Source organism: Sphaerodactylus townsendi, linkage group LG16, assembly GCF_021028975.2.
Source record: "Sphaerodactylus townsendi isolate TG3544 linkage group LG16, MPM_Stown_v2.3, whole genome shotgun sequence".
In the NCBI taxonomy this organism is placed as follows: domain Eukaryota; kingdom Metazoa; phylum Chordata; class Lepidosauria; order Squamata; family Sphaerodactylidae; genus Sphaerodactylus; species Sphaerodactylus townsendi.
In genome coordinates this window covers 30,060,337-30,072,554 of record NC_059440.1, presented here as the reverse complement: position 1 = coordinate 30,072,554, position 12,218 = coordinate 30,060,337, and the positions used below count along the sequence as shown (strand labels likewise).

The 12,218-nt window shown below is 51.1% G+C and overlaps 1 protein-coding gene across 9 annotated transcripts in view; it reads right to left on the bottom strand.

Moving 5' to 3' along the window:
• Positions 1-12,218, bottom strand: part of ARHGEF10L (Rho guanine nucleotide exchange factor 10 like) — a 77,671-nt gene that overhangs the window by 50,006 nt on the left and 15,447 nt on the right. For 5 of the 9 annotated variants that reach the window (XM_048518830.1, XM_048518829.1, XM_048518831.1 and 2 more), the window contains exons 4-8: positions 12,155-12,182; positions 6,809-6,892; positions 4,193-4,368; positions 3,216-3,332; positions 1,830-1,938 (exon numbers count right to left, since the gene is read on the bottom strand). In XM_048518830.1, the coding sequence (XP_048374787.1) occupies positions 1,830-1,938; positions 3,216-3,332; positions 4,193-4,368; positions 6,809-6,878 (472 nt within the window). In that variant the 5' untranslated portion in view covers positions 6,879-6,892; positions 12,155-12,182. Of the gene's footprint in view, positions 1-1,829; positions 1,939-3,215; positions 3,333-4,192; positions 4,369-6,405; positions 6,497-6,808; positions 6,893-12,154; positions 12,183-12,218 lie in introns of those variants that run through there. The other 4 variants (XM_048518834.1, XM_048518835.1, XM_048518836.1 and 1 more) reach the window with 2 other exon arrangements.

Genomic DNA, 12,218 nt, shown 5'->3' with positions numbered 1-12,218 from the left:
CAAACATGAGCACAGGTGAGGGGAGGTGAGCCCGGCTTTGGCCCCGCCTGACCTCTTCAGCAGGTCATGGCAAACATCAGATCCAGCAGAAAAGCATTCAAACCTTGCGAGGCGAATGGGGCAGGTTTCTGAATCGAAAGTGTGGGAACTGGACCCACTTCTGGGGGGCTTCCTGCGGTCATTTGAAGACTGGCTGCACCATCCTTCCTTAGCACATTGCAACTTCCAAGAGAGGGAGGCCAAGGAGCCTGGCCCAGCCTGCACACGTGAAACTTCTTTGGAGGCCACACAACTTGCAGGAGGTCATTTATCACTTGCTTAATTTCTACCCCGCTTTTCTCCTCAAACGGATCCAAAGCAGCTGACGTTAATCATTCTCTCTCTTTCCTCGTATCCCCATAAGAAACGTGCAAAGTAGCTGGGGGCTGCATGCCACAGGCCCAAGGCCATCCAGTCAACTTCCAAGGCTAAGTGAGGATTCGAACTTGGCCCTCCCGCTCTTACTCCCACATTTTAACCGCTACACCACACCAGCTCTCAGGGCTCAGAAGAAGTGAGAGAGGGAGAGCCAGCCCGTGCAGGAGGAGAGGGGGCTCCTGCGGTGCAACAATTCAGGCCCCCGAGAGGTACCACCAGCCCGGAGGAGCTGCAGATATTGGGGGGAGGGGAGGGCCAAAAAGGACTGCCCAAAAAGATCAGCTCACTCCTTCAAGGACAGGATGGAAGCGTGCAGGTGGGGCTCAGGAAAATGGTGCCACCTACAGGAATCAGAAGCCTGAAGCAAAGGCCTCAAGTTGCTCCTGGCCACAGCGAGTGCCTCCATCCACACAGGGACGGGGCAAATACAGGGTGGTTTAATTCTGCACAGCCACCCATGCTAATTATTTATTTGCAGGCTCTGCACAGCCCAGAAGGAAGAACAGGGGCATGCCCTCAGCGTATATGACTCTTTGTGGGGCTTCCCAAAAGCATCTCACACCCTCCCCCCCCCCCTCAGAATATCTGTGAGACGCCAGCTTCCCCCTCCCACCCACCCCCAAAAAGGCCCATCTTCACCCCTCTGGGCAGTTTTGCTGGTGGTCCTACTCTGTTTGTTCATCCAACAGCCCCGGCACCAAGCGGGATTTCACCTCTCCTCCAAGTTAAGACCTTGTTATTGGCCAGGGGGTTTTCCGGACACCCCCTGCGTCCTGTTTCTCCTCCCCGATCCTTGGCAAACTTCACTCCATGCTGCCTGGTTCACTGGATCTCTCAGGGTTGCTACAGCCACTTTTATCTGACAGGCCAGCCTGTACATCCCCTTGCCCATTCTCTCTGACCCACTGATCTACCGAGGAAGGGGTTTCAGCGCTTCTGTCTTCTCCTGTTTTAACTGCCATCGGTTATTTTATATCTATTTATTCTCTCTATTCTATCTATTCTATCTATTCTATCTATTCTATCTATTCTATCTATTCTATCTATTCTATCTATCTATCTATCTATCTATCTATCTATTTATTTGATTTGGTAAACCGCCCTACCCCCAGAGGGCTCAGTCTAACCTACCTCACAAGGTTGCTGTGAGAATAAAATACAGGAGAGGAGAAGGACATATTACACTCCTTTGACTTGTATCTCTGTCAGAAACTGCCTGAGCATTTTCAGTTTTTAAACTGAGAGGGCGTTAAATTAAGTAGTTTGCTCCTGTCCACATTTCCGCCTGACGTGCTTCTCAGGGTACGGATCCCTTTTGGGGAGTCTTGGGCTTTTGTCCATCTGCTTGCTTGCTTGTGTCACTCAGCCAAACCCCGGACAGACCTCCAGCCTGAAGGAAAATGCAGCCTTACCTGGGACTTCTTTCTTGTGCAAGAAAGTCACTTTCCGCATGACGGCCATCTTGGTCTTCTCTAGCCCATCCTTGGTGCCGCTCTTGGCTGCTTTCATCAGCTGGGTCATCTGTGCAGGATCGGGAAGGAGGGGAGATGGGTGAGAAACACGGCATCTCCCGCTGAAAAGCACTCAGCCCTTTCATTGTCCGTCTCCTTCGGGGACAAAAGGACGCCTCCCCCTCCCATCTCCCCTTCCATTTGGAGAAATGCCTGAAAGATTACAAGAGCTCAATACACCTTTTGAATGGGGTTTTTTTTTTTGGGGGGGGGGGGCTTCAGGCTGAGGAGGGGGTAACTTTTCAAAGTGCCAAGACAGGTTGACATTCCATTAAAGGAAGCCCGGTCATGGGAGTTTTAATTATTAAATAAAGAGTCATCATTCTGGAGGGGACAAAATCCTTCCCCCCCCCCCCCCTACAGATGTTCATTTGTCTCACAGCAAGTCCTGCGGCAGAAGAGGCATTCGCTGGAGCGCAGAGCGGAAGGCCTCTTCTAAATAATGTTACCCTTTTTGAAATCCGCTGCCAATTAGCCTTGCAGGTCTTTGTAACTGGGGAACAGTTTCAATTGATTAATCTCACTGCCTTAAGATTGGTATCTCCAAGCTTATTGTCAGCAACAAAAAACCCGTCTAAATGAGAGAGCCAGTGTGATGGAGCGGACAGAGTGCCAGACTGGAATTGGGGGGGGGGGGGGCTTGAAAGCCCCACTCTGTTTTGGAAGGTTGCTGGGAAATCTCGCTCACGCGCTCTCAGTCTAACCTACCTCACAAGGTTGCTGTGAGAATAAAATACAGGAGAGGAGAAGGATGTGAGCTACTTTGAGTTTCCACTGGGGAGACTGGCAGGGTGTACATTTAGTAAATAAAGAAATAAAATTCCGTGGCATCGAATCCCAGTGCACGGGGCTCCGGCTTGTATTCAGGGTTATGACTGTGTGCATGTGTGAATGCTCGAGCATCTCACTGGCCACAGTCCGGCACAGATTGCACCACAAACGCATCAGAGGCAGGTACATCTCCTCATGATGCTGCTTCCATTTCCTCTCCAGGTTCTGCCGATTCCCTGGCTCTACCAGCTCCTTGGGGAAGGGGGCCCCGTTCACCTCCCAGCTGTTTCCAGCTTGACTCAACGGCCCCCTCCTTAAACTCAGGCCAAAAAACCGCCCTGCAAACTGCCAGCTCAAAGTTACTTTTTTCTGTAAAGGCGGTTAATGTCTGCAAAGCAGGAAAAGCAGAGCAGGCACAGGGGAAGGTGGAACAGAGAGCGTGTCGTGCCCAGACAGCAAGAAGGCCACCTTAGAGAGGGCCGGGAAGAAGAAGTAGAAGAAGACGAAGGGCAGTACCTTGCAATCGTATCTGTGCTTCAGCTCCTGCATGTCTCTCCCCCCAACTTTCAAAGCCAGAAAGTCCCTCTTAGTCCTGGAGTATCTCTCCTTGAGCCTGTGCAGGTCTGGAGAAAGCTTCCACCCCCAAAAGCCAGCACAGAAGGAGAAGCAGCAGCAGCAGCAGCAGCAGCAGCAGAAGCGGGAGGGAGAGAGAGGCAGAGAGAGAGAGAGAGCCCAGTGAGCAGGCAACACAAGGAGCACCAGCGGCTGCCCTCAGCTTCACAGCAGGTTTCGAGCAAGTCCTGGCCGGACGCCTCTGCGCTCCCACCCCTGGGGAAAGACCTCTCTCAGTCTGAGACCCGGCAGAGCTGCTGCCAGTCGTGGACAAAAGGCCTCTCGTGAGAGCTGGGGACACCTCCAGCATTTGGCACGCCAAATTTCCGTATCTTGTTCCTAAAATGGAGCCAACGCCCCGTCCTTTCCGAACGAGGCACAGATCAGTGCGCCCAGCTGGCCTCAGCTCACGGTTCCTTCCACACCTTCGGGGCATTCTCCTCCCTCTCTGCCCTACTGACCCTCTCCCCCACGTGCATTGATACACCCTCTTAATCGTGCTGCACATGTTTTAGCCCTGCACAACTCGCACTGGCAATGGGGGAGGGAGGAAGGTGCAAACGGCCCCAAAGGGCAGCGGCTGGCAGTTGGGCCCATTCCGGAATTAGCTCTATAATTCCTGCCAGTTAACCCAGAATGAAGGATGAAGGGGAGGACGAGAAACAGCTGTTTGCCTTTGCACTGGGAGCCAGGACTCGTAGGTGGGAAAATGTCCAAAAGAATGAAGGGCGGGAGGGAGGGAGGGAGGGGAAAGTCAGCTCATCCCTGCCAAGAGCTCCAAGTGCGGAATCAGCCTGGTGCCCGAGAGGCATTTTTGCTGGAGTGACTCCGGGGCCACCAACTGGAGAACATGATCCTCTTCCTCCTCTGCCCTCCCTTACCTTTGGCTGAAAGGACACCTTTGGCTTCGCTGTCTCTACTTCCGGCTTGGCCTCTCCCCCGGAGTCCTCGCTGTAGCTTTCAAACTCACTGGAGTTCCAGCCGAGGTCCTCGGCCTCCTGCGACTCTTTCTCTTGATGGACATCCTCATAAATCAGACTTCTCTCTGAATCTGGAAAGGGAACGCAAGACAGCGCCTTCAGGAAAGGCCTGGAAGGCCAGTGGGGATAAAACAGTGGGGAGGGCTGGATTTGAGATTTCTGAATAAGATCGTCCAAAGGGGAAGAAGAAGAAGAAGAGACGAAGCTTAAATGGAATATACGAGATTTCAAAATGATAAGAGACAGACAGAAAGCGAAAGGAGAAAAGAAGACACGGCGTGGATGGAGAAGAAAAGGCTGATCCTGGCCCCCGCGCCCAGAAAGATGATGGACACAGACACATGCTGGTAATATGATCTTGAAGTATTAGATTGTGAACAAATACTAGTCAGGTTCAGAGAGGCAAAAGAATCTCAGGTTCAGCCACACAGATTCCAGCATTGTTCTAGATCAGACCTGGGCATTATACGGCCCGCGGGCCACATCCGGCCCGCCGGATGACCCTCACTGGCCCCCTTGCTGTGCTGGGGAGCGAGGTGTCTTTGAAAGCCCCACAGAAGCTGGTTGCCTTGGCTGCCGGCTTCTGCGGGGCTTTCAAAAGCGCCTCGCCTCCCTGCCTTTTGGGCCGGCCCTCCACAATATTTTCTGTTTCTTATGCGGCCCCATGGAAAAAATAATTGCCCACCCCTGTTCTAGATCCATAGTGGCGAACCTTTGGCACTCCAGATGTTATGGACTACAATTCCCATCAGCCTCTGCCAGCATGGCCAATTGGCCATGCTGGCGGAAAGCAATGAGTATGATCCCACCTTATCTGGAGGCCTGGAAGTCTCTGTTCTAGATGAAGAGCCTCCTGTATCCCAGAAACCAGCCAGAGCCTCCCAAAAGGGCAGGTACTAAAGGGTACTAAATGGCCTTTTAATCAGCAGAAAATCTGGGCTTCTAGTCGCAGGGACTCCCACTGAGTGGAAGTCTCATTCCAGAAAATGGATTTTGGCCGAGTTCAGAACCGAGCCTCAGCTGTGACCCCATAGTCCTGAGGAAGCCCAGCTATCACAGACTCTGCACCCTTGATGGAAAAAGGGGAAGATGCCGCTTATTTCTCCAAGGCAGAGTTTTGGGGGAATTCAATCATCTTGACGGGCTTTTAGAGCGGTTATTCACAACAAAGCCAAGAATGCGGCAAAAGGAGGTTGTTTAAAATCTAACTCAGAAGGAGAAGGAGAAAAAAGCAGCTTGATTCTCCACCAGGGTTCTCAGACGGTCCTTGCAAATTATGAGAATGCAAGAGGTAGATGAAGAAAATGAAAGAAGGGATTAAATTAGACTCCATACGCTCTGCTCACAAGCTATTCAGCAAGTCTCAAATTTTAACCCCTGAAAATCCCAAAGCACGATAAAAAGTGAATCTGAGCATATTCAAAGTGCTACTCCAGCACTGCAGATGTTGCCTCCTGATGTTTTTGGGTTTAACATTGCTGGCCAGATGTTTGTTTTACTGAAGGATCCAGTTTCTGAATGAGAATGTTGACCGTTTTAGTTGGCATCGTATTTGCCCTGGGTTTTAATATCCAGAAGTCGATGTTAAGATGCCTTGGATGTTCTTGAACAGAGAGGAGGGGTATTAGATTACCCAAGTAAACAATCAATGAATCTCTGTTGCCTACACAGACAACTCTTGCACATTTGGGGAAAGGAGAAGTAGTTCGACCGTTGGGGTGAGTGGTCTTGCGCCCCAGTCTAAGCCCTCTGCTTTACTCCCCAGAATCACCGCGTTTAGCTGTAGATGTGCATTACAGTACAAGATAAGAATTACTCACCAAATGTACAAGAAAAAAACCAGAGGCGGCTCTTGTACACACTGGCTTCCCTGCATTGAGTTCACTTTCGGACCATGTGAGCAGAGCTTAAGAGTGTGCCCATGTCATGACTCTTGCGATCACACAGGTACAAGGTGGGGGTTCGAGAGCATTTTGGATGGAAGGATGTGATGAGAAGAATGTCCAAAGGCAGAAGAAACCCAGAAAAACTCTGAATAAAGGAGGATCATGAGCAAATAGAAACCCGATACGAGGCAGGGCGCCAGTATGTGAGGCGGAAAAGTTGCCGATTACCACACAGCTAATTTGGGTCCACATTTTCATAAGGAACATCGTCATAGATCACATCTTCTTCCGGGGCTGGGGGGTTAAACTGGTTGCCTAGAATAAAAGCAACACAAGGTGGGGGAGAAGTTGAATCCTGAGCAGGGAGAAAGGCTGAAGTAGGAAGAATCTGACTTTCTCCACAGGATGCTCAAAAGAACGTGTGCAGATGGCCCGCTGGCCCAGCGTTACTTCCGTCAACCAGAGGTGCAAGACAAGGTCACCATGAGGACCAGGTCCCTGGAATGCCAACGGAGTGACCTAAACCAACCCGCCGTTTACCTACAACTGATTGGCCCGAGAAGTTTCCGCGTCACGCTTTGCTCACACCGCCCTCCCCAGACCAGCCCGAAGCCGTTACGCACCTGCGTGAGCTCTTCGCCTTCTCCAAGCTGAAAGATGCGGTAAAGAGGCGGCACTTGGCCTTCCCTCAGAGTCCCCATTGCTGACGACAAACCTGGGGAAAGGAAGGCAGCCGTGAAACCCAGCTGGAAAACACAGCTCCACTGCAGCCCACAAGATCAACCCTCTCTCCCTTGCCCCCAACCTCAAGAGGACAGACGTGCAAGTAACAAAGAGCATCAGCCGCTTCCTGATATTGGTGGATTATTCTGATCGCCCCCACCCACCCACCCCCTTTTGCTGCCCCCCACGGGCCAGGAACGCCATAACCCAGCTTCCAGGGCTTCCCTCTTCCAAAGTCCTTTTCTTTTAGGGACACAAAAAACACACAGAAGCGGAGTGCAACCTCAGCCTCGAAAGGGAATCCTGCTCACTCCCCTCAAAACTTGCAGTCAGCGAACAAAAGAAAGCACGAAAGGGGCAAGCGACAACCATGCGTGGGCCTTTCATTATTAACTTTTATCACTAACGAAGATGTGTGACAGTTTCTAGAAATGCATAATTCTAAGTATTCAAAAGTATACCTAAATTAAATGCGCTCCACTCCTTGGGCCCAGGGAGCGGCCCGAGGCAACCGGACGCCGACCACCCAATACCTGCTCTACTTGGATGGGAGACCACTGGGCAAGGTACAGTTTGGTGCCCAGAGCTGACTTGCAAATGCTGCTGCTCTCTTCATTCAGTGTGTGCACGATCCAGCCCCACCCACCACCCAATTCCTGGCAACAGAACCAGACCACAATGTGGAGGAGGGAGAGCCACGGACTCCACTCTAGAAGGGGTGGAGTGGGACACTACTGAGATAGCCCGACAGAGACTGGCTCTGGCCACGTACCCTCGGGAGGGGGCTCAGCCCTCCTGCAGCCTCTGCTTCCTGCGTCCAGCCTCCTCTGCAGCCTCTCTGCTCTGCAGAGTGATCTGGCTTCTTGGCACAGTTGTGCTGACTGTGCGAGAGGAGGCCGGTGCAGGCAACTGATCAATACTGCAGGCTCCGTCTTCGTCAGCTGGGGATGTCTGAGCAAGGCGGAAGGGGAGATCCATTTAGAAAGATGGGGTGGGGAATCAAGAACAATAAAGGCAGCTGCTGATGAAGAGAGCTTCAGGCAGCTCCCAGGAGCAGAACCCACTAGATGTTTCTCTCATGGCTGGAAGCAAGTGCAGAAAAACAGTCACCAGACGACACAGAGATCTTCATTTAGAAAAGGATTAAGGGAGGCACATTCAGCCCCTTAGGAATGTGCACTGTCTGTCCTGGTTAGGATTCCGAGAGCCCCCCCTTACAGTGATTTTCTCAGGCTGCTGGTTCTCCACTGACTCCAGAATACGGTTTCCAGTGCCCCTTTGTCCCTTTTCTACAAATGAAGATCTCTGGAATACTGGTGATGCTATTTCTACACTCTCTCTATTTCCAGCACTCCAGGAATTACCTACATGTAAACAAGCATTGTTCTGTGGTACAGAAAGGCTGTTGGAAGAGCCAGAGGTAGTTTTCTGCACTCCGTGATACTTGAGACAGGCTGCATCAGTGGATCAGGAGCACAAGCACTTCACTCCTCACGGGCAACAGGAATGGCCCAGGGAGGTCTTTTGAACTGGCACACCTTCTGTGGGTTTCTGCTCGTTGGAAGGAGACTAGGGGGAGGCCGGATCTTTTTTGCATGCTTCCCCTTTATTTCAATCACCTTGAGCAGCACTTCCCAGGGGGCTGTGCCCTGTGGGTCAGAGAACTCTGCTCTGCCCCTGTTTCTGACTGAGTAATGCCCAAAACGTAACACGTCATCTTGTGAAACAAGCACGCTGCAAGCAGGAGGAGCAGACTTGTTTGCTGATGATCAGTGCAATCAGAAAGGCAGGGAAGGAATCACAGCTTTCTGGGAGAGCCCCCACTTTTCACACAGACTCCACTGAGAAGAATCTCAGATACTGGATTCTGGGGAAAACCTTCCTCTGCCTCCTACCTGGGAGACATGCTCCGTATCAAAGTTGGTGGTTTCATATTTTTAAATCATTCTGCAGGAGATGGTTTGAGGGTGGATGGCCCAGGTAGTAGTTGACCTCATCCAGAAGCTTCTACAGGGAGTGAACCCTGCTCAAAGGAAAATATTTGGCTGGGAGGCCACCAAGGAAGTCTAGGATCACAATGTAGGGGGAGGCAACAGCAAACCATCTCTGAATGTCTCCTGCCTTGAAAATCCCTACCCAGGGGTCGCCATTAGTTCCAACTGAAGAAAGAAGAAGAAGAAGAAGAAAGAAAGAAGGAGGAGGGAGGAGGGAGGAGGAGGAGGGAGGGAGGGAGGAGGAGGAGGAGAAGGAGGAGTCACAGTGGCATGAGAAAGGCCATTGCTTTCCACATCCTGCATGCTTGAGCTCCAAAAAAAGGCACCTGGTGGAGCCACTGCAGTAATATGCAGAGAAACTGGACTAGATGGACTCTGGATGTCACAGTCCCAGCTGGCTTGTTCTTATGTTCTGTAGGAGGAGGCGGAGGAGAAAGAAGGAGGGGAGGGAAGAAGGAGGAGTTGGATTTATATCCCCATTCCTATATAGGAGACTCAAAGAGACTTACAAACTCACCTACCATTTCCCACCTCACAACAAACCACCCTGTAGCAGAAAAAGTAGGTGGGAGCTGAGAGAAGGCTCCGAAGAAAGAGACTGTGACTAGCCCAAGGGTCACCCAGCTAAAGCGTGTATTGGGAGTGCGCATAGGCTAATCTGAATTCCCCAGATAAGCCTCCACAGCTCAAGGCAGCACAGCCGATGGGAATTAAATCCCGTTTCTTGTCAGATTGAAAGTACACCTGCTCTGCCACCGCACCACTACGACTGGCATTTCCAACACCACTTCACTTTGTATAGTGAAGGACCCAGATTCAACATTGCAATTGCATTATGTTCTCCACAAGAGGTGTAAAAACAAGTTTCTGACACTGGTTGCCGCTAGAGGCCAGCACGTGCTGATGACAAATCAGAAATCCCCTTTTCTGTTTTCCCTCCCAGCTGAGCCTGTTGCTGGAGCTCGTGTTTCACCCTGGCCTACTTTCCCCAAAAGATCCATCCGCATGCAGGACCCACGCGCACTTCCACCAACCACGGAGCAGTTAGGGACCCACGGGCTCAGAACTGGAACTCTGCAAGGGAGTTCTTAAAGCAACCCGGCTAAAACAATTGAAAGCTTTAACTGCAGGAAGGCCGGATAATAGCTGGTGCCCTGAGCTCACCCTGCTGCATTACACGGTTTGGGATGCTGGCTCTGGAAGAGGATTATTATCCACCAAAGAGTCTGGGACACAAGACATAACAACAGGCACTTCTGGTCACGTGCAAAATGTCTTTTTTTTCACCCCTGAGCAGCCACAGAGTTTTTCCCTCTCCCCAGTGGCCACACCCAACTGAGAGTAAAAGAAAGGATCAGACAGCAGGAGACCTGGCTTCCCATAAGCGCCCTTCCGCCATTGCTTATGTTCTCTTCCAAGGGTTTTACTGTTTGTTTATCCCCATCATTTTCACTCTGTCCATCTGCACTTGGGAGACATTTTGGAGGGCCAAAACAAGCAGCAGAAGGAAAAAATGTAAGCAACCAGCAGTCCTAAAATAAATCAAAGCCAGCCACAAAACCAAACACACTGCATAATCTACTCGCATGAAGGAAATGCCCATTAGAACCCAGCACTAAACTTGCAGTGGTGATGGGGTTCTAAATAACTTCATGCATGATTAAGGCCCATTTTTAAAGCTGTGTTGGCTTCTGTCTCTCTAAATATCCTGCAGAAGGGCTGAAGTGGAACTCATTCCCCCTACTCAGATGATCACACTCAAAGGAGGGACCCAGACGACAGTTGCTGGAAAAGGGACACTTATATGCCGTTTAAGCTGTGCATCTGCCCTCTGTCTGCAGCAGCTGCAGGAGAGTTGAGGAAGGGGGGCAGTAGAGGGCTGTGCAGCAGATATGGTCACAGTGGAAGGAAAACCCCACTGCTGAAGAAGAGCTCTTCTCAACAGCAAGCCAGGTTACAGAGAGAGATTGAAGTCTATAAAATTGTGCATGGGGTAGAAAACGTTGACAGAGAGACATTTTTCTCTCTTTCTCACTCAATCACTGAGAACCAGGGGGGCATCCATTGAGCAGAAATGCTGGGGGGGGGAAGGAGTGGAGGACTCATAAAAGGAAACACTTCTTCCACGCAACATGTGATTGGTGTATGGAATATGCTGCCTCAGGAGGTGGTGATGGCCACTAACCTGCATAGCTTTAAAAAGGGCTTGGACAGATTTATGGAGGAGAAGTCGATCTATGGCTACCAATCTTGATCCTCCTTGATCTGAGGGTTTACCAATATATGATATATGAACCGAGGTAGCTCCGGGGCAGCAGTAGCAACAGAAGGCCATTGCTTTCACGGCGTACCATTGAGGCTCCCAAAAGGCACCTGGTGGGCCCTTTCTAAAGGTAACCAGGGCTGGGTTCTAGATGGACTCTGGTCTGATCCAGCAGGCTAGTTCTTATGTTCTTAGAGAGATGAAGTTGGCGCTTGCAGAGTTGGTCCTTCTGGCCTGGCACAGTCTCTTCTAACTGGCAGCAGCCCTCAGGTCCAGCTGGGTTATTCCCAGCCCTGCTCCACTCAAAAGACACGCTCCTCTGCTGACTTGTGTGTGTCCTCAGGGTCAGAAGGTGGGGATCCCTTTGGAGAGCAGGTGTGGTGGGACAGGATCCAAGAGACCTTCTGTTCAGACTCCTCATTTTGCATAAAGCAAACTGGGTGGTTGCAAGCCAGGCTCTCTCTCAAACTCACCTACCTTACAGGGCTGCTGTGCAAAGATATAGCATAGAACAAAGAAAACAAAGCATGCACACCGTACCACTGAGGCCTCTCATCACCAGAAGGGGTGGGAGACAGACCAGTTATGAGCATCGTCCATGTAGGGGTTCACACAGATTTGCTTGTCTGAGGCCTGTTTGTTTGGTGGTGTTGAGAGGGCCACACACACACATACACACTGAACCGATCACAAAGTTGGCCTCAGGGAAGGCCCTTCCCTGCCTGTGGGACCTGGAGAGGAGCAGTTTTCAGTCCAGCAGAGTACTGAGCTGAACAAGAACCAAAGATTCGGTCCTGACAGGCAGCTTACCCAGCGTGCTGGAGAGTCCAGACACAAAAGCCAAAACAAGGTAATTGGCACCGAAGACCCCCGCCCTGTAGCTACACAGACACCCAGAAGCCCCGTTTTCTCCAGCCCACCCTACCCCATGCCAAGAGTTTGTTTTGGGAAAGCATAAACACCCGTTGCCCCAAATGAACCTCGCGGAGTCACTTACTCTGACTGCGGCTGTGAGTCCAGGAGATCTGTTAAGAAGGAAAAAAGGAGTCCCAGCTGGTAAG